Source organism: Oreochromis aureus, linkage group 9 (assembly GCF_013358895.1).
Source record: "Oreochromis aureus strain Israel breed Guangdong linkage group 9, ZZ_aureus, whole genome shotgun sequence".
Classification (NCBI taxonomy): domain Eukaryota; kingdom Metazoa; phylum Chordata; class Actinopteri; order Cichliformes; family Cichlidae; genus Oreochromis; species Oreochromis aureus.
The window spans coordinates 20,596,378-20,622,297 of record NC_052950.1 but is presented as its reverse complement, the minus strand read 5'-3'; the positions used below and the strand labels follow the sequence as shown (position 1 = coordinate 20,622,297).

Genomic DNA, 25,920 nt, shown 5'->3' with positions numbered 1-25,920 from the left:
CCAATATCCTCCTCAGATTGACTTGGGATGACACAAAGGAAAGGAATATATAGATGTGTGATCACCATTTCTTCTGGAAGAAATTGAGCATGCCTAAATACCTGCAGCTATACAGTATCTTTGCAATTTGTAAAGACATCTTACTAAGAAAGATAATGTAAAATGTTTAATGTTCCGGCTTCTATAAAAGGTTTATTTCAATTGAAATCCTTTCTTTGAAGTTTAATATCATAAAGATGTAGTGTTTTAGTAGCCAGCTGCTGATTTTTTATAAGTTAAAACAGCTTGCTAGCAAATTTTGCAAAACCTCTGCTAGTTAAGCTAATGCTAGCCTCATGTGGGACTTGTTTGAAAATGAGTATTAAAAATATTGTGCCGGTTAGCTTACATACATGACAGATGGTACTTTTTTGTATCTTCTAAGCAGTTTGTTTTTGCTTAATGCTAGTTTGAAAATAGCACAACGATAATTATGATTGCTAAAGATAAAACCTCTGACAAGTTTGACCAGTTTTACAGCGGATATGTTAAATATTGAGTTGTTGATTGACCATTGAACAATCTGTGTTTAATACATCATCCACTGAAGCAGCGACCTCTAAGCCAGTCTGCATGGATTCCCATGTTAACGTGCCCTGTTTCAGACCAGAAATAAAGAGGGCTACTGGTTCAAAAATCTAGTCTCACTATCAGTTTTCCCCTCATATTAGCTGTTCAGGAGCAGATTTTTAAACAGACATAACTCAGTCATTCGTTAATCCAGAGTTAATCCTTAAAGTTAGGCATATTTAGAGGAATCTTCAGATTATTGTTGTACTAAAAAACAAGATGGCGACTAAAATTCTCTGCTTTTATGTTTTGTTTTAAAACACCTTTTTTGCTAATCAGTGTTAGTAACCATTTAATATTACTACTATAATTACACCTTCTGATCAAGCACTCTAACAGTATATAATAACTTCAAAGTCCAACTATGGTCAAGCTAAACTGACAAACTCAAGCCTTCATTCAAAAGCTGTTTTTTATTAATAGTGTAATGCGTTTTGTTTTTTTTAAGTTTAATAATGGTAAATTCAGAAAGTCCAGAAGTCATGACATCACTGAATGCTCTGTTTCTTCTTTGCGATGCTCTGCTAGGTCTACTGCAGCCACCATCAGTTGCTGCTTGTTTGTGGGTATCTCAGCATTTAGTTTTGTAATCATTAAATGAAAAGCTGCTCTGTGACTATCACATTGCTTTGCCTTCAGAAACGTTATCTGCACTGTGAAGCACTGTCGGATCAGTTTTGCAGCGTTTGGCTGAATCTGAGCAGAGAGTATAGCCCTGTACACACACTAGTTGCCATAACATTGCCCCCGCCATGTTTGATAGATAATGGGGTGTGCTTCAGATCACGAGCTCTCTCTCTCCTTCTCCATACCTTTCTCATCCCATCGTTCTGGTACAAGTTAATCTTGCTTTCATCTGTCCAAAGAGTTTTTTGTCCACAAGCGTGCAGACTCTTTTAAACACTTTCTTTCAAATTCTAATCTGGCCTTCTTGTTCTCGAGTGTAAACAGTTTGCATTTTGCTGTAAACCCCCTCTATCTGTTTTTATAAAGGCACCACTTGATTGTAGACCTTGACAATGATACGCTTATCTCCTTCAGAGTATCCTTGACTTGATTAGAATGCAAATGTAACATTTTGAATCAACTTCAGATATTATGTCTTCAGTTCAAGCTTCTGAAAATAAAGGACTATGTAGAAAACAGGCTATAAAACAGGCAAAACTACCAAAGTATGACAAATTATGGCTCAGACTGTATTAGCTGTACGTTAGCTGGAAATGCTGCTTACATTAAAGCTTAAAAACAAACAAAAAAACAGATTAAAAACATTCCTTTAGTTTTTGCTCTTCTGATTTTTGGTTTAGGAAACAGGATAATAAAGAAGCCATGATCCTCTAGTCTTAGTCTTACTGTATACAACATTCTCAAAACACATTCAGAGCTTAACAGAACAGTGTAACATCACAACTAAAGCAGCTCTGCTTCACAAACAAACAAAATAAAAGAGGGCTTATCTCTCTTGAGAAAATGAGCAATTCTGTTCATATTTCAAATCAGACTACAATCCTCCTGTTTCACAGCGGTGTGTGTGTGTGTGTCTAGCCACAGGCTTCCTCACACTCCAAGTCCAATTACCTGTGTTAAGGCCACATCTGAGATGGGGGATTACAGCATATTATTCTAGCACAAACAGTCTTTCTGCCCACCAACCTGCAGGCAGACAGACACCAGCAGCTGAGGAAGGTGTGAGAGGTGTTGCATTAGCACCTGGATGTGCGAACAGCAGACTACTGACCTTTTACCGGTGACTGATACACTACCTGGATAACTGTTCTCCTCCTGTACGCTGTCCTCAACTTTTCTCACTGTCTTTCCGCCCCTGTCTCTCACTCTGTTTGCCCTTTTTCGTGCGTCTTTCTTTCTCTGGTGTTTTATATTCTTTTCTAAATCTTTTTTTTCCATCTCCCATCTTCTCTTCTGTGGAAACACAGCCTGTCTGAGTTTGTCTCTCTGTGTTGTTTCTTTTTTTGACAGTTGATACTTTCACCAGAAGATGTTACTCAAGATGTCACCTCTTTCTCTTGACTTGTTGTCACCGCTTGAAATTTTGCATGATGAAAGTGATGCAAAAGACTCTATTTAACTTCCTCCAGGCGCCCCTCTGCTCCCCAGAAAAGGCCCTGAAAATATATCCCCCGCACTGAAACACCTTTACCAAGACTGATCTGTCACCGCAATTCTCAAAACACAATTTCATACCCTTCCGTTTTATGATTTTGATATTGCATTTTTGTCATGTGCCAGCCCCCATCCCTGTACAAATTGCTCCGCCTGAACATCCGTGAGACATACAACTTCCTTCAAGTCACCTGCCAGGGGCTCTAATTAGACTGATAAGCACTGCAACTGGAATCAGCTCTTCCTGGTAATCAGCCCCACGGAGCCCAGACAGACGGCTAAATGAGGAGGAGATGAGCCATGCAGCCCAACAGGTGTCCTTAAAAAGGCAGGGAGGTGTGCTTACACAGCCTTGTCTTTCCCTCTCCAACTACTTGAAAGTTCAGTCACAGGAGAGTTTGAAACATATAGAGAGATTTGTGCAGTTATTTATGAAATTAATCCTGAAAAAACAAAAAAAACCAACTGCGTGCCGGCGCTGCTGTGGTGTATAGATTTAATCATCATGCTGTGCTGCCTCACTTTTAAAAGCAATTGTTTGAGAAACTCTGCAGTAAGATGATTGATTCAGAGTGGGGAGAATTATGCGATAGCAAACACACTAGTCAAACTGTGTATTTTGATTTTCCAATTGCGCCCCTTCCTGAATGCATTTTGCGTTTTTTTTTCCTCTTTGCAGTCACAGCTGCTCTGCTTTAGACATATAATAATGATTATCACATTTTGTCCCGAAGCAAAATAGTAATAAAAAAAATTTTTAAAAAAAGGGAGAGAGAGAGCTCGGTGACATGTCAAGCAGGCTGAATGCAAAATGATATCACAACTAATAAAATCTCAAAAGGGAAATGTCATATTTCTCATTTTGACACCTGGCATGAGGCTGTTGTGTTACACTTTCATTTTGCACCCACCACTCCCAGCTGTACACGGGAAGGCAGCGCGGCGAGATTAACGGGGCGATCTGACGAGCAGCCAGGGTGCTTCACGTAGACGAAGAGAGGCGGGCGGGCGGACGTACGTGGCGCTCGGCCGCTTTATCCACTCTCTGAGGAGAGATGTCCGCTAACATCTGTACAGGTGGTTGGAGGGATTTACTTAAAGGCCGCTGGCAGCAAATGTTTTCGCTTTGACATTAACCTCCTCGAGCTGAAAGCATCTCGACTCTCTCAAATAATAAAAGAAGCCTCGCAAATCTAATCTAGGTGCTCAGACAGTGCATTAGATGGAAATGGGGGGAGCTAGAGTAAACAGAAGCTCTGTATTCTTATATTGTTCGTTTGATGAATCTGGACTTACTGTAAGACCAACATTAGCAGCTCAACATATATTTCTTCCTGATTTAGCATCCTTTTTGGAAGATAGTGGCAACTTTTAACAGTCTCATACTGGCACATGTATTCAGTGAGAGCGCCGGCCTTACAAGAAAACCTTTAGGCAGAAAAAATAACTTTTGTTCCTTCGCCGCTGTTTTTTGGTTTTGTCTTTTTCTTACTTTCACATAAATTGTGAGATTTTCCTGCTTTTCTGTGCCTTGTTTGGACTGACTCGTTTTGAGTTTTTATTTTGTTTTTAATTTAAGAAACGATAGAGCTCATCTTTTTTTAAAAGTTCACCCTGAAATCTGAGATGGACATTTACCTCTTATTTTTGGCATCTTATAAATGAAATGATTAAGTGATTCTCTAACAATGTAACCATCAGAGTAATTAATGATAGAGATACTCATTAGCTGCAACCATAATCAGCAATCAATCAACACATCAGTGATGGGATTTCAGCATATACATATACACAGGATTGACAAGCATGATAATACATTTGTAATGAGCTCTTCGTGCCCACTTCATATTCTGAAGTTCAACCCGAGCATCATGAAGACGAAAGGTGATTTAAGTGACTTTGAATGTAGGATGGTTTCTAGAAAATGGTCTGAAAAAGAGAAACTATCCAGTGAGCAGCCGTTCTCAGGGTAAAAATGCCTTGTTGATGCCAAAGGTCTGAGGAAAATGGCCAGACTGCTACAAGCTGTTTGGAAGGCCGCAGTAATTCAAATAGCCGCTGTTAACAACCAAGGTATGCAGAAGAGCATCACACAAAACATGCTGAACCTTGAAACAGACGAGCTCCAGCAGCAGAAGACCGTACCTTGTGCCCCTCCTGTCAGCTAAGAACAGGAAACTGAAGCTACAAATAGAAGATTTGACATAAACAACATGAAAACATGGATCCATCCTGCAATGCGTCAACAGTTAAGGTGGTGCTGGGGGTGTAATAACTGGCACACTTCAGCAGTGCCAAGTATTAATTGGTACTAATTAAGGATCATAAATGCCACAGCCTAGCTGATTATTGCTTCTGACCACGTCCATCCTTTGATGACCACAGCGTAGCTTCACTAACAGGATAATGTCACAAACCTCAGATCATCTCAAACTGGTTTCTTGAACATGACAACACGTTCAGTGTACTCAAACGGCATCTTTGGGACGTGGGGGAACGAGAGATACACATCATGAATGTGTTGCTGACAAATCTATAGCAGCTGTTGCTGATCCTGTCGTGTCAATATGGACCATGTCTGAGCGTGGTGTACCTAATAAAGTGTCTAGTGTGTGTGTGTCTGAACTGAGTCTAAAATTTTCAGCCTGTAGCCTGATATCAGACATAATTGTGAAGTCATTACACTCGTTCCATCTTCAGCCTGACAGTTGCTCTGCTCTGTACTCTGACCAACCTCCACGTGGGAGGGGGTTCAGTTTTCCCTAACCAGTCATTAGAGACCAGTGTGTCATTTTAAGGTGACCCTAGTGCAAAGTCGTGCTAACTTCTTAGTGGCATTTTAGGAGTGGAGTGAAAAAGCACAACAGTTCAGTGTGGGCCTTTATTTTTCTCTCTGTAGCTTTACCAGAAAACAAGAAAGCGCTGGTTGTTAAAAATCTGATCAGTATCTGCTTTATAGCACAGATAGGAAGTAACTAAGTGATGATAACGGCATGAAACAGTCTGAAATCTCACTTTAATGCTCACCTCAAAATAGGGGTGTGGTAGACCTCGATTACACTAGAATAAAAATAAGATAGCAACCTCCATGCAACCAGGAAAAGCTGGTAGTTGATGACTGATTGCACTGAATTTTTAAATGATTTTATTTCATTTCATTTTATTGCTATCTGATTAGTTGCAAGTAGTTGCCAATTGGTTGCCCAGAAGTTGAGAGTGCTGCACGCTCAATCTATGAGCGACCACTTTTCGTTACAAGGCGATTGCACAGTTTGCCTGATGGGACACAACCTCTATTGGTCTGACTTAGACTGCAGGCAATCACTCTCAGACAGGCTGACGGAGGTCTGCAATTAACTGCCATCTAATTTAATGAATAAGCGCAGACAGACTGCCAATATGTTGTAATCAGTCATAGCTGTAATGATTACAACTAGTCTAGCTATCTCTGTTGTTTATAAATTTATAGTTTATAAGTGTGTGGCTGAGAGACGGTTGAGCCTGATGTGTGGACAGCAACATATTTGGCATTTATTACAATTAACTGCAGTATTATCACAAACAGATTGCATGTTATTGCAAACTTCACTCTATCCAATCAAAAACTGATAGCAGAGTTTATTTAACTGTCTTGATGGACCAAAGTTGGTTTGAAGATGGCACCTAGTCCTCGTCTTTGAAGCGTCAATTTCAAAGGGATCAGAGATCACGAGTTGATTGAACACTGTTGTAATCATTCTGGCCATCCAGCAGTTTTCCTAGTGTGACTTTAGGTGTAAAAAGAAGTAAATTAATTAAAGAGAGTAATTTTGGACACAGCTAAGAACTCCAAAGTTGCTCATTTTAAGTGGTCCTGTAGCTTCTCTTTTGTTTTTCTGTGTTCTCATGGAGTTGCCGGGGCAGCATTGGACTCTGAGAGTTAATGGCCCAGTTTTAAAGAGCACTGAGGTCCATATAAGGAGGGCAGGCCGGGTGGCGATAAATCTTTTTTCTCAGCCTGGAGACTGGTGTGTTGTGGTTGGGAGATTTGTGTTTTTCACTCACTGATTAGTTTCCTCTTCGCATGCTTTTTGCCTTTTCTTTTTACTCGAGCTGCTCAGTTAGCTTTAGGAAAAGAGTTGAGTTTGGCTCAAAATATAGCTCTTTATGCATTAACCCTGTACGCTTCAGTGTCACCCCAAAGGAGCAAGAACCACTGCACTTTCACCACAGTGAGTAGCAACACTGAGTACATATTTATTTATCTTAAAGCATAAAATGGAAGCTGCTTGGAGCTCATGGTTTCAGTTACAGTTAATCAAGTTACAATAGCCACTTGGTTATGTGCAGGAAACAGTTGTGTATCTACAGATTAGCACAAACAAATCTATAACACACCTTGACCCCTCATCTAGTGGACTTTGCTCCTCTATAATAACGTTGTTTTTTGTTGCCAGTGGATAATTGAGGTACTGTCCTTTTTATGAGGACAGTTTAACATTAAATAAAGTGCACATCACTGTAATATTTCCTTCATTTGTAAAAAACCCAGGTTTCTTGCGCCTGAGCAGCTGGGCATCATCTTCTAGTGGCTCAAGCGTAATAATGCAGTTTAATGTGTCATGGTCGTGGTGTTAATTGTCTTTTATTGCTCACGCATCTGCTTCCTTGGGCCACATGCGTTCGCCTGGGCGATCATACCACATGTGTTGATGTTCTCTGTCATCTATAGATTGTTTGATGATAGATCTTGTTTTAAGATTGAATCCACTTGATTACTATCAACCCACCCGCCCACCCCTGCTCACTCCACCCCCTCCACCATCCTCTCCCTCATATTGCTGACTTGAGTGATGGCGTTTGTGATTCCTAATGACAGTCGGAACAAATCTACAGTAATGAGGTCACATTAGGTTCGTTTTTTTTCCTTCCCTTTCGCTGAAATCACCCTTCACAGCTCTGTACAGTCAACCTGTTTCTCAAACTCAGACTGAGCTCTGCATTTGAGCTCCAGTGAACCGGCGTGAAACAAGCTTCCTCCAGAAGACCTCCCTGCAGCCAAAATGGACACCCTGCTCTCTTGAGCATGTCTGTTTACCCCCCTTCCAATATCCACAAATTATTTCTTGACTCACTAGAGCTTATATCCTGGTCTCATATTAATTCCACCTCTCATTTTTAAACCTTATGATGGCTTGAGCGTATTTACTTATTTTGTTAGTTTTTCTCATGTATGTGTGTATTTGCAGACTTCTCACCTTTGATAATATATTTATCTTTAGCAGAACCCATAAGAGATATGTGCACCTGCTTGCATGAGCACTCACATCCACACAATGTTGTGTGTTTCTCTTGGCTTGAGCAGGATGTCTGCACTAACACATCATTACGATTCGTTCGAGCCATTAGCCTGTGCAGAGCGAATTGTGGATGAAAAGCACAACCGCACATACAGCCATATGTGCGTGTGTGTGTGTGTGTGTGTGTGTGTGTGTGTGTGTGTGTGTGAATATGTACAGTATGTGTACTCGTGGGTGTGCAGTGTGCCCTCCTGTGCGTCAGTGTGCATGCTCAATAAGTGTGTGTGCTCAGTGATGTGGTTAGTAATGTGGAGACCTGCAGGAGACAGTCCGTGGAGAGAGCCTGCAGGATAATTGCTGCCACAGTGACAGGTAGGGCTGCCTCTGTCAGAGTTCCCTCAGTGGGGAAGCTGGGGAAGGAGCGGGTTCGTCAGTCTGTGTGTGTGTGTGTCAGCTTCACCATTCTTTCCTCCAATAAGCATTTCCCCAGTAGGCTCCCTTCAGACAGTGGCAGCCTTCCAGATGTTTTCATCTTGTATCACATAAACATCCGAGGAAATACATCAAGGATCATTTAATCATTTGGATATTTTTAACCCCAGAAAAGAGCTCCTAGTAATCCTCCAGCTTTTAGCTGTATGTCACATATTGCATGAGTATATGCAGTGCTCTGTATCGGGAGGAGTCTGGTGCTAAATGTGTAAACACTATTCAGTTGTTGAGGTTTCCCTAAAGATCGCAGTAAATGGTTTTTATGCAGAAGGGTTGCCAGCTTGTGCTTTTGGAAAAGGTCACCCAAAGATTCAGCGGCGTGGCTCTGAAGCAGGCTGGACTTCTGATGACCATGATTGCTTCAGATGTGCATTGTTTACCACATCGCTCACTGTGATCCACGAACCTATCGGCTGTTTTTGAGTGATTGTCAGATGTGATTTGCGTCGCATATGTCACACATCTGCAGATTGTCATTTCTGAAAGGCGGCGTAAACGATCTAAACGTGTACCCAAGGAGAATGCGGAGTGACATCCGTGGGGTTTCTCCCACATCTGGAGGTGTCTGCCATCCAAGTCATTTGCCAGTACTGCTTCTGTTCGCTGGTCTCCTGCAGTCCGTGAAGAATTGGTGTCAGCACCTATCAAAGGCAAAATGCCTATTCTACACAGAGTGTCAGAGCAGCCACAATCTATTAATCAACCAGCCGGCAAAGAAACAGATAGTGTGTATTTGCGTTTAAGCGTGTCTGTGGGCACTCATACATCTGCACTCATCTCGGTGTATTATTCAACCATCATTGAAAAGGGTCTCTAATAAGAGTGGATGCAATTATAAAGGTGTCATGTGCTCAGTTTGTAAAAAGGAAAGGGCCTGTAGAGTATTTGATAGCAAAGGCCGCAGCAGGGTCCATAGCAGACACAAAGCGCCTGCTGATTGCACGACTGAAATCAGGCAGCAAACTACATCTCCTTTATTAACATCACCTGCAATGTGTTAACCGGAAAACAGGGTTTGACTTTGGCTTTGGTTTTCCGTGATTTGCAATATTTTGCGGCAGAGTTCATGAGCTGAATTCAGCTAGATATCAAAGGTTCCCGGTGTGTTGGTTTAGGCTGAATAACAGCAGTTGGTTTGTTTAGGAGCACTGTTGGCTTATCCGCAGGAAGCGATCGATCGGGGTGAATAAACAGCGAGCGAGCCAGGACCCCTGCTAGTAACAGCATGGTCCTACCATGTGACAGGCATGGTGGTATATGATTGGCACTCCTGATTGGACATTACAGTTTAATGATGTCATGGGTATCGTCATGTTGGGTTTGCTTGGAAGGAAGATTTTTCTGCTATATTATTTAGTGTTAGTAGTCTATATGATCATTATTTGGATCATAGTGTTAAAGACTGAGTGGATAGAGTGAGTCTGTTTGAAAATTTAATAATACTTTTAATAAATAAATAAATGTCTGACATTAAATAAAAATTCTCCTTACACATGTTTTCGATGATTCCGAATCTCTTTTATGTGTTTGGTTCATAAAATGATGAAATTTAAAAAATCAACAGATATTCACATTTAAAAAGCATCCGACAAAGATTTTTGCTTTCCTGCTGATCGCCAGAATAATGGGATTAATCATTTCATGTTTTTCTGATTGTCTGACTAAACAAGCAGTTTGAAGACATCTTGGTTCTTGGAAAGTCTGATTTCAATGTTTTTAATAAACTTAACAATTAATCAAGTCTTTGATTAAATCTGGAAAAAAAGGTACACCGTAAACGTCCAAAAGTTGGCTGAATTGATAAACAGTCCTAAAAGTTGATGAACTTAAAAGTCAGTTGTAATATTCTGATTACAAGCTGCTTGTTAACACATTGCAAACGGTTTTAGTCAACGGGACTTAGTTGATTGTTTAATTTTTTAATTATACAAAAGAAGTAATTACAACACTTTACGGCAGAGATCACAAAGTTAGCTGCCCGTGGCTTTAACCAAATAAAACAAAAGAATAAATATAAATCTGAAGAGAAAAAATAGTTAGTTTTTTAATATTTACATGTTTATTTTTTTATTTCCAACTTTAACAATGTGTATGGTATATATCGGTTCGTATTCACTGTAAATCTACATTTAGATTCATGCTCCATTTGCTAAAAAGTATCCATCTGGGGATGAAAGAGAGCACAACCAGACATCAGTTCAACTCTGGCATTACTCAGTTGCTATATGTTTTGGTTATGTTTCTATTGGGCTCCTTTTAATTTGATTCAGCCAGACAAAGGCAGGACTCAGAGTGTCCTTCATAGCTTCATGGCTACTCTGCTTCAAAGTAAGACTATACTTGCTCTTAGATATTTTCTACTGCACAATTTTTCTATTCTCCTGGCAGTACAAATTTTGAAGGTACAGTGGTCCCTCGCTATAACGCAGTTCACCTTTCGCGCCCTCGCTGTTTCGCTGATTTTTTTTGGTGCAGTGTCACACTTGGGCCCGAGTGGGCCAGTGGGTTCGAGCCCAGGACCTTGTTGTTGTGAGGCGATGGAAAGTAAAATGTTTTAGACATTTATGTTTCACTATTTTCTAAATTCCACAAAAACATCATATTATTGTAACGAAAGTGCAAAGTTAAAGCTCCAAACAATCGTGAAAATCCTACGGCAGAGTGGTAAAAATGTAATAAAATCTTTATTCTTTGCATCTATTATTAATGTTGATCAGCTAACTTATGTATAATAGACTCTGTTTCTATGTGAAGTGATGGTTTCATTCAGACTCTTTAGGTCAGAAATGGCTCTTTTGTTAGTGAAGGCTGCTGACCCAAGTTTTAGGCAGATGCAGTACAGTAATTATACTTAATTATATTAAAATACGTTAAAAGTACAACAGTGTTAATAAACAAGTGCAGACTAGAGTGGATGCACACAACAAAATAAATGTACTCTGGACGTACTTTTAAGTGGAGCAAAGTTAGAAGTTGGTAATGTCAATTCAGCTTTGAGTAATAGAAACGTTAAGTACTTAGTTTACTTAATTACTTTGGGATTACTGTGTTTTACAGTTTTACACCGTGCGATCTTCAATGCACCTGCTTTGATTTTCTGTGTTTTAGTTTTGATGTAACGCTCGTGAGTTAATCTGTTAGCTCGTAATGTCACTCAGCGGTGGCATTAAAGTGTCTTGTTTTTATCGACGCGCTCTTCTCTTCTCCTGCCTTGTCCCTCTCTTTCATTTGTAGGTTTCCTCAGAGGTGCAGCTGCTTTGATTTGGCATCTTGATTTTTTATAAGCCGAGGAGGAGAATAACAATCGGCGCTCGCGAACGAGGAAAGGCAGAGCGGAGTTTCTCTGTGGGTTTCTCTAAAGAGAAATTGTGCCTGCGCTCAAATACTCGTATTTATTCAGTTATTTACAGGATGTTTGTGTCTCCTGCGCGATATTCCCTTTGATAAATTTCACAGAAGGTAAAAAAAAAAAGAAGAAAAATAGAGAGAGCGAGAGACAGGATGAACAAATAAGCTTTCTAAACGCAACAGCAATATCCGTGAGCTGATTTACATTTTGATAAGCATCTGCGTACCGATGTAAAGGGGTCACATGCATGTTACATACGATACGTGTAATGAATATGCTGCCGCGCGGAAATCAGCGCCACGGCTCGTCGTACACCGAGCTATGAAGGAATATTATTGTTTTTGTTTCTCCGCCCAGGTTTTTGACTGAAAAATGGGTTGCCATGCATCTTATCTGTCAGGGGGATCAGGTGCATCTCCCCTCCCTCTCCCTCCCACCCCTCTCCTCCTTTCTCCAGTCTCTACCTCTGATAGGTAGAGACAGTCATCATATGTGCGGGGGGAAAGTGATGGGCGGAATGGCAGCTTTAATATCGGAGCGATTGCCTGCTGATAAGGCTAACGGCTGTGGAGAGGCGTGAGCGTCAGCCCTCCTCTGCAATAAACACTTTCATTTTGTTTGGTTGGAGTGACGGATGGAGTGATGGAGGTGGTGAATATGGACGACCTGAGGAACAGAGGAGGGAGGAGGGGCGGATAGATAGATGGAACGGCTGTGGATGTTATTCAATATTAACAGATCAATCAGGAGCTAGTGAAATATGCATTTTGTCAACTGTATACCCCCATTTGGCCAAAGAGGCAACATAACGATCATGTGACAGTGCCGGCTGCTGTGCTGTGTTGAAATACAAAATACTTACAGCCTCCAGTGGGTGATTTGTCTCCTGATGCTGAATTTATATTGCTTCTAACAATAACAACCCTGTCGTAAATCAGGAAAATGAATATATATATGTATATTCATGACTTTAAGCTCTGATGACTTCATGATAATCATTTCTGAATCGCTATTAGAATCTATGATGAGGAAGCACAATTGCTCCAGTTTTCAGCATATGGTGTAGAAAAGCAACGTTTTAATCAAATTAAATCTCGCCACTGGATAATTTTTGTCGAGCACATGTGCTACGGAGCAATTTAAAGATTTAAAGGTCACATAAAATCAAGCGTAAATGTTTGCTTGCCTCTTTTTTTTTCTTAATATATATTTTCTTTTGGCGTGTTTTTCGAGGAAATGAACCAATTTTTTTGATTGAGTTGGCCTTTTCCTTTTCTTTAACAAGTCCTTGGCAACTTTAATTTGAGCATTTCTTCACTCTTTCTATTTACTTAGCTGAACTGTGTGATTTTTAACAGAGAGCAGTGGTCACGAGGGTTTAAATCAAAGCATGTATCCTAGAGTACTCTGAAATTTTAACAACCAACTCTAATTTTCAATGGATTTTCCAAACAATCCAGCAAATTTGACATGTTATATGAAATCCATTGTGTTGTGTCAAGTTGTCTAGCGAAACATCTTCAGTTATGACCTTTGTGTATTTTAACTGCAGCCTTCTCTCTTATTTATTATACTTACAAGGACAAGGACAATGTTGAAAATAGGGACCACTCCATGTATTTTTTTTAAAGCACTCCTTGAACAGCAACTATGTCAGAAAAACTGGTGTCTCAGTTTACAGAACAGCCAAACTAACCTGCAGTTGTTATTAACTGCAGCTGTGATCGGATTTCATGTTCCATATGGCGCGTGGAGTTTTCCACTCAGCAGTGGGGCACTGAAAAATTCTTACCTTACTGGGAAATCTTCCTTTATCTTCCTTCTTCTTTTACGCCCTCACAAAAATTAAAAATTTCCTTTCCTTTCCTGTACCCACATTACAGTTGCACAGTAATAGCTAAGGCTGCTACACAGATCGGTGATTTTCAGGCATTTTATACAAAAAGGGACATCAAAGGGCAAGACGAAATTTCAAGACAGTGTCATCTGACATGTCGTCAGTCCTTCTGTGGGTTGTATTGTCAGATGAAGGCACTTTTGACAGCCTCTTACATCCTGTCTAGGGGGGCTGTGACAAAAACATGAAAAGCATCCATTTACCCAAGCCCCAAGCAGCCACAAAAGCAACTTATTAACATACAATAAAAGCTGTATTTATTCATCAACAGTCTTACAAACGCACGAGTATAAATTAGCGCCACATGAATTAAGCTAACTTAACCAATAGAAACAAACCAAAATATGAAAATGAACATAAACAAGGGAAAACTGTTCCAAAAATAAAGGAAGGGCAGTTCACGTCTATTTAATCCTTCACTGGCAGGTTACAACCAGCATCAGTGTGGCTGGTTGAGAGATGGGGAAGTGAACGCTCTTTTGCTGCAGGTCGCGGTCATTTTGGTTTAGCTTTTTATCCGGTCTTTAAGTCTGACGTCATTAGCCGTGTCTGGGCCCAAACTCCGCTGCAGGTCCCAAAGTCAAACGATCACTGCAGCATTACTGAGAGTTAAAAACTGTCTAAATTCTTTCATCTGTAATAAAATGATCAGTGTGGCTGCTCTATTAGGTGTAACAATTAAGTTTAACATTCAGGCATCCATTAAAACAGAATTTATGAAAGTTAACGGAGTTAGAAGTTAGCAGGAAGTTAGCAGGAAGTTAGCTATTTTCCATCTAAATATAATATACCATGTTCTGACTGAGAGATTTCTGAAACAAATGAAGATGTACAGCTCTGCTATCACTTCCAACATAAATGAAGACAGGAAAGTAAACAGCAGTGATGTTTGTAGGGTTACTGAAGTTGGACTAGCTGGTATATAATGATGTGCTATGTGATCGCTAGCGACACAGCTATGTTGGCATAATATAAACAGTGAAGCTGGAGGAGGAATGCTAACTTTTTTCCACTCGATGGTTAGGGACAAATGCAATCGCATGTCGGGATGCTGTAAATGGACCAAACTTCAGTCGGGAGAACAACTGAGATAATCCATCCACAATACGAAGTTAGTCATTAATATACTGCTGCATGGGCTGGGCTGTAGTTACATCCTAAGGTTTTAAAAACTGAGCTTTAAAACGAATAGCAGCAATAAAAACTGAGAGAGACCGACAGTGATCACAGACTGCTTTTAGGGGCTTGTTGAGATTAAATAGAACGAGATACAAAGCATTAAAACGTTAAAAACACAACAGCCTTATTAGGCGCAGAGTAGTTTGGGTCCGGAAGCAGGATTCATCACGTCATCACTTAAAGACCAGATAGACCTCAGGATGAAGCCAATCATCTGTAAGCTGTGCACTGGCTGCACCAACCACATATCCACCCTCCCCACACTATGCAGATCTTAAATTAAATACAACAGAAGTTGTAACACGGGTCATTTGCAGCATCTGGACTTACTAGAATACTATAGTGTAATACAGTTTTGTTTTCTTTCTTTGTCTTCTTTTAGATTTTCACACAATCTAGCACATGGCCTTGATGCCTCTGACACAGATACAGCATTTTTTTTGCACTAAGTTTTTTTTTTTCATGGGAGATGTTGGTTTCCTTCCCTTGCTCAAAGTCTTGTTAGCATTAGCTAGCTTCTCCCAGCACAGGATCCCCTCAGGGTGAAGGCTGCTGACCTCCCCATTTTCAGCAAAAGCCAAAGGTTTGTTTGCTTGTTTGCTTGTTTTTCTCTTTTCTTTAGCTGGTGGTTGGTTGTGGTTTGTTCTGCACAAAAAGGTGATTGATTTTCTTTCTCATTAATCTTTGCTGTCAGTCAGGGCCTTGATCTTGATGTGTCTTGCTTTCATAATTCCCACCATCAAGCGACTGCATGACAAGACTTGGGTTCCCTTTGATAGGATTTTTTTTAGGGTAATTGAGTGCATACGAAGTACTGGTACACTAATTTGCAATTCATTTTTCATTTTTTTGTTCAGTTGAATATTGCAATACTAATGAATAGTACTGAAAAGCCCACAGTACTCCTTTTGTTGACCAGAGTTTTAAGAAAAAGGCAGAAAAAAAAAATTGCATCCAGTATTTCAGATAAATTTGTCACCTTCTCTTTTATACTGAAGTCTTTTTAATATTTTCTTTTAAAACTATTGTCCTTGTACATAATTTCTCTCAAAGCCACTTGAAAACGGAGCACATTCAAATGCATATAAAAACTACAAAACATGAGATGATTTGGCTAATATGACTTGGAAACCAAAAAGATCAAATGCACAGCAGGGATCAGATCTCAGTATTAGAGATCTGACTAAATAGACTCAGACAATGTCCATTAAAATGGCTGGAGGAGCCTCTCTGAAATGAGACCTGACATCTCTTTTCCACAGTCTGTCAGGACTATTTGGTGGCTAATTTGAAGTCTACAAAATCAGTGTGTGTGTGTGTCTTTGAGAAAAAGAGAAAGAGAGTGAGCTCCAGTGGGAGGTTAATATAAGGGGTGACCAGAAAGAGATCCGGTTGGCTGTTATCGGTGCAGTCGGCGAGAGAACAAGCTACCCCTTGGCTGGATTCTCTCTGCAGCCCAGATCCATCCAGGCGCCAGCTAATGAGCTTGGCAAGTACATTGTATTTATATTTAAAGTGGCTGTTGTTGGACTGTCGTTCCCCTCAGGTTGATTGGAGAGGTTTTAGCTTTGATTCACAAGTATACTGACCTTCAGGCTTCTTTGGTTTCATTGGAAGACGCTTAATGTCAGCTTGTCAGTCAAACCTGAGCTGCAGACTCTGTGACACATGTTGATTCCTGGCTAATCTTTCGTAGTTTGACTCATGATGTGTTGTGACCCTCAGAGGGGTCCTCATTAGGACCAAAACGCTGCATGACCTTTAAGCAGCTTCACCTCCCTCCGCCACCTACGCCCTCACCCAGCTGGGCCCAATTACCTCGCTCATTACCCCCCTTCTAAACAGCACCGGGACTGAGCAGGTACTGTCGCTATCTATGGAGAGCCAATATGTCTGTGACTAAATACAGGGGTGGCAGCATGAAATGAAAATGAGTTCCATCTTGGAGACATGCCAGCTGAAGACTTTTCTCCTCTCACTAATGGCAGGAGATTTTCTTCCCCTCCTTTTTGTCTTCTTTTATGTGGCACTCTTCTTCAGAGACTTTGAATGTATATTTGACCTTTCCGGCTCTCTCTCAGCCTTCTTTATGCTCCTTTTTAGCCATCTTTCAGAAAACCCCGGCTGACAACTAAAATATAAGATGCCCCCTTCGCTGCCATGTTGATGAGATGATAGGATGATCAATGTTTGCAGGATCCTTAATAACCAGACAGCGAAAAGGCGACAGAGGAAGAGCCAGGGAGATGGATGATTATCCTAAAAGTAGCGTCCTTAATTAGATAGAATTCTGCATACATTGTGGACTGAGTGGAATCACTGGGATAGATTAAAATACTAATTAAACAGGCCCTTGCCGAATTTGGAGTGTGAGGTGGGGTTCAGCTCTTCAGGGTCATTTGCATAGCCTTCATCTGGGGAAATGGGATTTAAAGGACCTGCTCTCTTTCTCCCTTTAACTGCACTCTTTTTCCTTTCCCCCTCCCATTACCAATCACATTCACATGCTAACCAACTCAATTAATATTATGCTCTATTTTCCCTTTCACTCTATAATTTGGCATAATCTATTAAGGTCCCCTTTGATTTTGTTTTCCAATATAAATGTTTCTATCAAAGTGAGGAAGGGGTGTTAAGCACAGGGAGGCGGAAAAAGTCGGCAGAACGTGTGATCTTGGACGATGGATATTTAACATTGCCTCACTTTAGTTTGATTTGCATGAGAATATCCTTGGCGAACAAAGCTTTGGAAATAGCATGCCATATTTGATTAGATCAGTAGATCTGAGGATCAAACTCGGGTGGTGTATTAATTACTGGAAGAACAAAGGCAGGAGCTCAAGTTATTGTGTGCTGCGACTCCACAAGCACTTCATGTGCTGTCTGATAATCTTCAGTAGGTCTGGCATGATATGCTTGAGGATAGCGGTACAATCGTTTTAGGCTTGCTAGCTGTCCATCACTTTTCTCCATTATAAAACTGATAGCCTTGATATTTTTACTTTTATATTTGGGGTTTCTCGAAAATTACAGAGTTGACTTCAGCTCTAGTGTGACTATGGATGCATTGAAAACTTAATAAAAACGTAACAGACATAAAAACGTCTGGCGTCATCATCATGTTGCATTGACTTTTCCCAATGGTGTAAAAATGGTGCGACAGCTACGTCAATTAAAAAATGTTAGCATCGACGACTGTATATAACAGACTGCCTCCGTGACATCACCTGTCACTTTGTGTTTTCCTGTCTTGAGTATTTTGACCCTGATGACACTTTCGCTCTCACACAGTGCAGCCCTGAAACATGCACATGCAACAGTTTTCTTGCAAACATGCAAGAAAACTTGAAACCAGCAATTAAGACCAAAATATTTATACAGATCACATGTCAAGTAAAAATCTTCTCACAGATTTCTATGCAAACAGATTTTCCGATCTAAAGAGTCGCCCCCCTGGTGACCATTAAAAACAATGCAGATTTGCACAACGAGAAGTTCCGCCTTTTATATGCAATCTATGGTTAACATACACACCAAAATAGGATATTGAACATTATGCATGCCACAGCTTCATTTTATGCAGTTTATGCAATATGCATAAGCCTTTCAGCTACATCATGCTGCCCTATCCCCCCAAAAATCATAGACTCACAGTAGATAACAGATCTGCAGTCCAAATAATCAAAAGAGGCATTGCATGGTGAGTGCTATCATTATAAACAGGATGTCTGGTCACATTTTGTATTAGTCTTAAATATCATTGCACGTCACTATTAGCATGCTGGAACTATTAGTATTAGCTTATACAATCACTGTGTCCAAGTCCAGTCTCATGTTGCGCTCCAGAATAAGTCAGAATCTGGTTCCCAGTCAGAGTTTGAACCTCAACGCCCCCTCAACTCGGATTTCCTGCTCAGTAAGACAGAGCAGGCCCACCAACTCCAAGTTAGCAATCCAAGATGGCGGCAGTGATTGAATCAGTAGTAAAACTGAAAAACCTTTAAGCCATATTTAGAGCACTGACCAGGCCCTGCATACACAAAGGTGTATATGAGGAATGTCTGTCTTCTCTCTCCCTTACTCTGTGTTTTGTCCTTTCTTCTTATGGTCTAGTTTTATCTTTTTTCTTTCCCTTCACCTCCAAGCAGTCGCAGCAGATGGCTGCCCCTCCTTGACCCTAGTTCTACCAGAGGTTTCTTCCTGTTAAAAGGGAGTTTTTCCTTCCCACTCTTGCAAAGTGCTCAATCATAAGAGGGTCACTTGATTGCTGGGGTTTTTGTCCACAATATGGTAGGGTGTAAAAAGTGTCTTGCGGCAACTTGTTGTGATTTGGCGCTATATAAATAAATGTAAATTAACTGTATAACAATACAGCCAATACTCCAGTACATTTAGCACTAGAAACTAGGTGTTGTGCAACCTGCATACTATATTCAGTGTTAAACCACATCAAGTATTTCATCAGTGCAATAGTTTGCAATGCACTTTGTGCTACATGTGAAATCCAAAGACTGTGGAAAGTATCCCAAAGTTCAGGTGTGGAAATGACTTTTGTTTTGTTACCTGTTAAAGGCCTACTAACAATTCATTCCTGCCAAAGTACCACAATAGACTGCTGTCAACTGCTGTCTTACCCCAGAGACTGTTTTCCTTCCCTCTCGATGAAGATTGTCTGGCTCTATGTGTGGGCTGTACATTTTCTATGACCAGTTTGACATCTGACTCAGCCTGATACATCCATTGCATCATTCTCACTTTCACTGTCCACTTGTTCTGCTGCAGGAACTGAAAAATCTGCTACTTTGTCATCCACTGCTCATATTCAACACCTCCTCTGCTTTTGTCTCCCCGTGCAGTCCAACAGAAGCAGCAGCTGGAGAAGGAGACGGGCCTGAAGATAGTGGAGGCTGGAGTTAGTGATGTAAGTAAAACTCACTAAAAATATCTGCTATCCAGCTCTGTGTGTTTAAAAAGAGAGCGAGAGAGTGGGTGTGCTTAAGTGATTGTGTGCCTTCTCTGTGCTGGGGCTCATCAAACAGGAATAACTCTGTGATTTCAACTTGTCTTGGCATCCGTATCACACCTGCAGCTTCAGTCGTGCAGCCAAACACTAATCTTTTGCAGCAACGAATTCCAAACACATCTTTTTGAGCCCGCTCCAGTGATTATTGCCCCCTTACTCATTTCCTTTAGGTCTCTAAGAGCTGTTGTCACCATGCAAAAAAACAAAAAAAACAAGACAAAAGCCCCAGTGCATTTTATGAAACTTAAAGTGAGTGTTGATCACGTCTCTGAGCAACAATAACCAGATTATCTTGAGTGCTGTCACTTTGTAGGGAGCACTGAAGCTCCTGTGACATATTCATTGGAAGAAATTAAGAGGAGAACAGGAGGACTCTCTGGATGATCCAGATGAAAGAAGAGCAAACGTGTATTTATTCAACAGTGATAAATATTCATATGTATCAAAGGTAAGGATCTAATCAAGCACCTATTGATGCGTCATAGCCCTCCATGCTTGCCTGGTAAATGAGTTTCTTTATGAAAATGAGACCGACAGCCTCAGACCCCTGAGCTGCCCTGATCATAAGGCATGCTGGGAGTTAACTGGATGTGGTCTGTGCATAGCAGGACAGTTGCCAATGGCAACAACACACTGTATAGACAAGATCATTTTCCTGCGTTAGTCTCTCCCTGCGCTGTCTCTCTTTTGGTGTCACTGCCTTTCTTCGCCCATCTGCCTCCCACTTATATCTTTTTTAGGACCCCAATTTCTCTCATCTCATTCCACATTGTGTCTTCATCATGTTCATCTCAATTATGTCTGATTCATATTTTTTTTTGCTATTTTTTTCTTTTCTCCGTGACTTTTGTCCTATTCATTGTCCGCCTCTCCTCGCCTCCTTTTTATTCTTCTATTCTCACTTAGACTGATTCCTGCACTTAGCTAGCACTGGTACAGGGCTGTGTTTGTCATATTGGGCCTATTTGTAGATAATTAGCTGCAATAATAGCCTCTCCACAGGAGCCAGGGTGAGGGAGGGAAGGATGGAAAGAGGGAGGGAGGAAAGGAAGGATCTGTCTTCCACCTCATGGGGAGAAAATCAACGCCAGACTGTTTGAAATTCACGTTAAGGAAGCACAGCGTTTACTACAAATCGTGATTTGGCAAAGTATAAATCCTGAAAACTCACTCAGAGGGTGTTTTGGGGGGGTTTTTTTTATCAGTGATGCTCTAATGTGGATGTGTTGATCTCACCAGTTTGCATCCTGGAAGTGGAGAGTTGGGGGTAAGTTGGGGAAAATAGTAGCTTTTGACAGGAGAGCCTGTGGAGTGGGCCCTTCAAATACATTAGTTGAAAAGGTGTTAAACCGAAAGCCCGCTTTCAGTAAATTTGCACTAAATTGACCACAGTTATGAGTGAATGTGTGCTAGAGGTTGCAAAGAGGGTCGTCTTTAGTCTGCTTATTAGTGACAGAAATAGAAATAGGCTGGGTAAAATTGCTCCGTGAAACCATAAGAGGTATAGAGCTGAAAATTAAGCGGTACCACTCGTCCCCGCGATATTCTTTCCTTCAGCTTGTATAAACCCATCACAGCGGTTGGTATCATTAAGTCTTATCACTGACAACTCCCACCCACCTCCGTTTTTATTTAAGAGGTGACAAATGACAAAACAGCTTAGGAAGATGTCCAGATAGAGCGAACGTCAATAGCAGTAGATGCGGACGAGGATAAGCAAATGTCAAAGTGGAGGAAGGAGACATCAATCAATAGGCCGAGCAATATCTACTGCATTATAGATCGCATAGAAGTTGGCTTACCAAGGGAGGCAGGGGGGCAGAAAATGATTACTTTGGTTTTCTTACACAGTGTATGCAAGTGTATTGTTTTCTGAGTATCTTTCTTATTAACAGCTGTTTCCCGAGTGGGAGCTGCACGCTTGTGAAAACCCAACAGGCAAATGGAGGTTTCCTCACAGCAATTTATGAGCCCGTAAATGTGTGAAAAACTGAGAGGAAGAAAAGAAGCGAAGTGGAAAAAAATTCACGGTTGACGTGGTCAAGCTCGTACCGACTCCGCCGTCTATATTCATGCTACGCTGAAAACATCCAGAGCGAACGCATCCACGTTATTTTCAGACTCTTACTACTCTACGTGTAGAAAATAAACCCCGACAGATCGTACCACGTACTGGCTCCGCTAACATCATCGTTCCTAGAAGGCACACAGAGCTGTGTGACCATCCATCCCCCCACCACCACCTCCTCGTATCTTCTTCCTCTGCGCAGGAGGTGAGTCACACCCAAAGCTGGCAGCGACCAGACACCATGAAAAGGGGTTGCTTTTGCTGACAGCCATAGACACAGCATGACTGGTACCAGTAGGGAGAGGCAGGGGAATAAAAGGGAGGCTGAGAATGTTTTTTAGAAGCGATTGCTTGCCAGATGTAAGGTCAAAATACAAATCTAAGGCTTGAAAATAGTAACTTCCAGTCTTTTGAAAAATTGAGCGAACGATGACTAAATCTTACCGCTTGTCAGGCATTATTTAATTTTTTAAGGGTTCCCTGTAAGAAGTATTTCTCAGTCAATTAGGATCTGATCAAAAACTTAAATCTCAATTAAAGAGTTTGCATCACATGATACGAGTATGCAGAAGCTTTCATCAAGGAAAAAATAATATTTTTTAAAAATTGCGAGGAAATAACAGTTCTGACAGCTGACATAATTAACACCCATCCAAAGAGAAGCTGAGAAAAATGCAGCACAGGGCTCCATATCAACATTTTCTTAACTAAAGTTTAATATCCCCAGTATACCTGCTTAATTAGAAATTTCTCAAAACAATCATTCGCAATTAATGCCTAATGACATGTGAAACGTTCTAATCATGTTTTCCCAGTTTTCTGTTCTACTTGTGCCAGTGTTTATAAGAAAACGCACCAAGGACGTAGCTCCACATTCATCCTGCCTGCATCAGATGATCCCCATGTGATTAAGTTGGTAGTTAAATTGAGATTCATTGACATTTTGACAGCAGTCTCATGTTCCAAATAACTCTGGCAAACTGCTTATGTGAAGAGGTGCTCATTAAGCAGAGAATTCCCTGAGCTACGTGTCAACTGATTATTCAACCACTAAATGTAAATCATATATGGCAGACAGGGAGTCTCTGCGCTGAGGATGTGTGTGTTTATGCGTTTTTTACAGTAAAGGGGTGTATTAATGAAGTGGCCTTACACAACCTCTCACCACTGTTTAGGGCTCAATTCTACACTTTTTTTTCTGCGCACTCTTCAGATGTCTGACTCTATATTTGCACCTGTGTTTTCACATGTTTTTCCATTTTGTTTTTATTTAATAAGTAGATAGGTTATATCCTCTCGTGTCAGTCTAGACGCCCAGCGGGAGAATGCCATCATCTTATGATGTCTGAGAGGCCACGATATATTTCTAATGAAATGAATAAGTGCTAAGGCACAGAGGCAAAACTCATTTCAGAGAAAGGTCACATGTAATGATGACCCCTCACAATGGATTTGAAGGCTTTCCTTCCAATATCCTGAACCATAATTAATGCTACATGAGAATGTTCTGACAGACTTCCTGTAAAAAAAAAAGAAAAAGGTAAAATACTATATAATACTTTGGATAGTCGCCATTAACAGCTGGATGTGTAATTTCGAGTTCAAGTTTGGCCAATCTGCAGCATTGATGTAACTTCTTTGCACTTCTTTGATCAGTTTGAATGGGTTTGATACTTTTATTATTAACTAATTTATAATTTTCCTTTACAAATAGATTATTGTGCCACAGCTGAATATTTTTAATTATTCATGTTTGTGTTGTTTCAGTCTTTTTCTTTTAAACAAACATAAAGATGTATTTATATTTTCGACATCTCTTTGAATGTGTGGTTGAATAGCACCATTAGCCAGATATGGACCTAGTTATGCAACCCTATTAAACAGTCTATTATAAATCACATCTGATCATACAAGTTAAGCAATAGACTGGAACTTTAAATTATTGTTATTGTGTTCCAACATTTAGTGTTAAAAGATAACAATCCATTTGGAGTTGAGGAAAAATAAAAGATTTCTTTTTTAGCCCATAATTTGTGCTGAAATTCAGCTTCACATTGGCAAACTAGCAAACTACCTTTCACAACCTTGTCAGTCTTGAAGGTCATTTGTTCTTATCAATACATTTTATGACACTAAACTAACTTTTGCAACTTTTGCACTGGCTTGCCGACCCCAAAATGTAAGGTTTATGCCACAGCTGACCTAAATTAACTGTAGTGGTTATAACCAAAATATTTTTATTTAACAAAAATTATTTTTTTATGTTTCTGTCATACCCAGTAGTATATGTAAGCTCTTTAAAAACTTTAAATATCTTAAAGAATTAAATTTTTAATTCCAAAAATATGATTATTGTTATTGTGCATGATTTATTTTCAAAATTACCATTTCACAACAAAGCTACAATAATAATAATAATAATGATAATAAAATTATAATTTTTAATTAAGATTAAATTACAGTTATTTACTTGCATACCTAAACAGAAAAATTAATTTTAGTTATTGTTAAGCAAGAAATTAATCAAGCATATCAGAGAAGCCTAGTATTATACCCAAATTTGGGTATAAACAAAAGTTTTTTATTTACCTAAAAAATAACAATATTGGGTTTTTTTGTTTATTGTTTTTAAAAAAGATTTTTGACAGATTTCCAAATCTTTCCTACAATTTATCTGGGTCTACGTAGAGATGACCCGATCTACCACTATCTAGTCACAAGTCTATAAATAAATATTATTGTATTAAACCATTAGCTTACATATACTCTGAACACACATACTAGCCTAATAATCTGAACTTTAGTAAAGGCAGCAAGACAACAGAACAGGAAATATAACATTAGTGCCTAAAAAATTACTAGCTCTTGGCTAGCTTGCCAGCATTAGCATCATGTGCTGACAATGTATACTTAACCACTTAGTTAATAGTTCGGTGATGGTCCCTCCATTATACAGAAAAATATACAGAGTAAATACTTAAACTTTTTAGGTTATCAAAAGGTAACATCGTAATGCAGAAGACATTTTTGCATTTAAAATTGATTGTAAGTACAGAAGTAGCCTCGATGACATGAGCGTGTTAGCATGTTAGCATGTTCAGGTCAGCAGTTAGCATCTACACACTTACAGGGTTGTGTTAATCTTCATGTCTTATAAATGACGTTTGATTTAATGCATCACTGTTACGTCCAGATACAAGACAGCTGAAACTTAGGCAGCAAACACTACATCTTAATGCACTCAACTGGCTCCGATAACTTCTTAGCTCAGAGATAATCACTGTAAATTTGCATTTTGTTTTGGCGGAACTCTCTTTCCACATGAATATTTATTCCCATGTTTTTTGATATGAAGGAAAATCAGTGCATTTTGCTTTCCTTTAATCTAACAAAGCCTGAATATTGTAGCACATTCCACTTAACAACAAATACCATGTGCAACCAGCAGCGACTGCAATTTCTCAGAGGGAATGGGACAAATAATTTCAGCTGAGACTTCAAAGGAAAACTACACTGACCATTTCCTACCAGAGAGAAGAGATACCCTGGCTGAAATAAATAAATAACTGTGACAAGAGCTCTACAAATTGATCTTGTAACGGCATGGGAATATGCTTTACTTCAAAACATATTTTCCCATGTTGGTTTTTCGAGCTGTAAAAATCACAAGATGGGGAAAATACATTTTTATGTTAATTTTGGGATCTTTTATTCTTATTTAAGCATGACTGTAGCTCCTCCAGGGAAATGAGAGTGGCTAAGTTGCACTTTGGAGTACATGCTGTGCCTATGCACGTCTTGTATAGTGTGCATATTGTGTGGCCTGTAAGTATGTCTTTCCATCAGCCAATCAATTCCACATTGGCCTTCAATTGCCTTTTTCTACATTGACAACCTATCCTA

The 25,920-nt window shown here is 40.0% G+C and overlaps 1 protein-coding gene across 1 annotated transcript in view; it reads left to right on the top strand.

The window, feature by feature from the left end:
• ptprn2 (protein tyrosine phosphatase receptor type N2) overlaps window positions 1-25,920 on the top strand; it is a 148,388-nt gene that overhangs the window by 71,508 nt on the left and 50,960 nt on the right. The window contains exon 11 of the mRNA XM_039617623.1: window positions 19,783-19,847. Coding sequence (XP_039473557.1) covers window positions 19,783-19,847 — 65 coding nt within the window. The remainder of the gene's footprint in view (window positions 1-19,782; window positions 19,848-25,920) is intronic.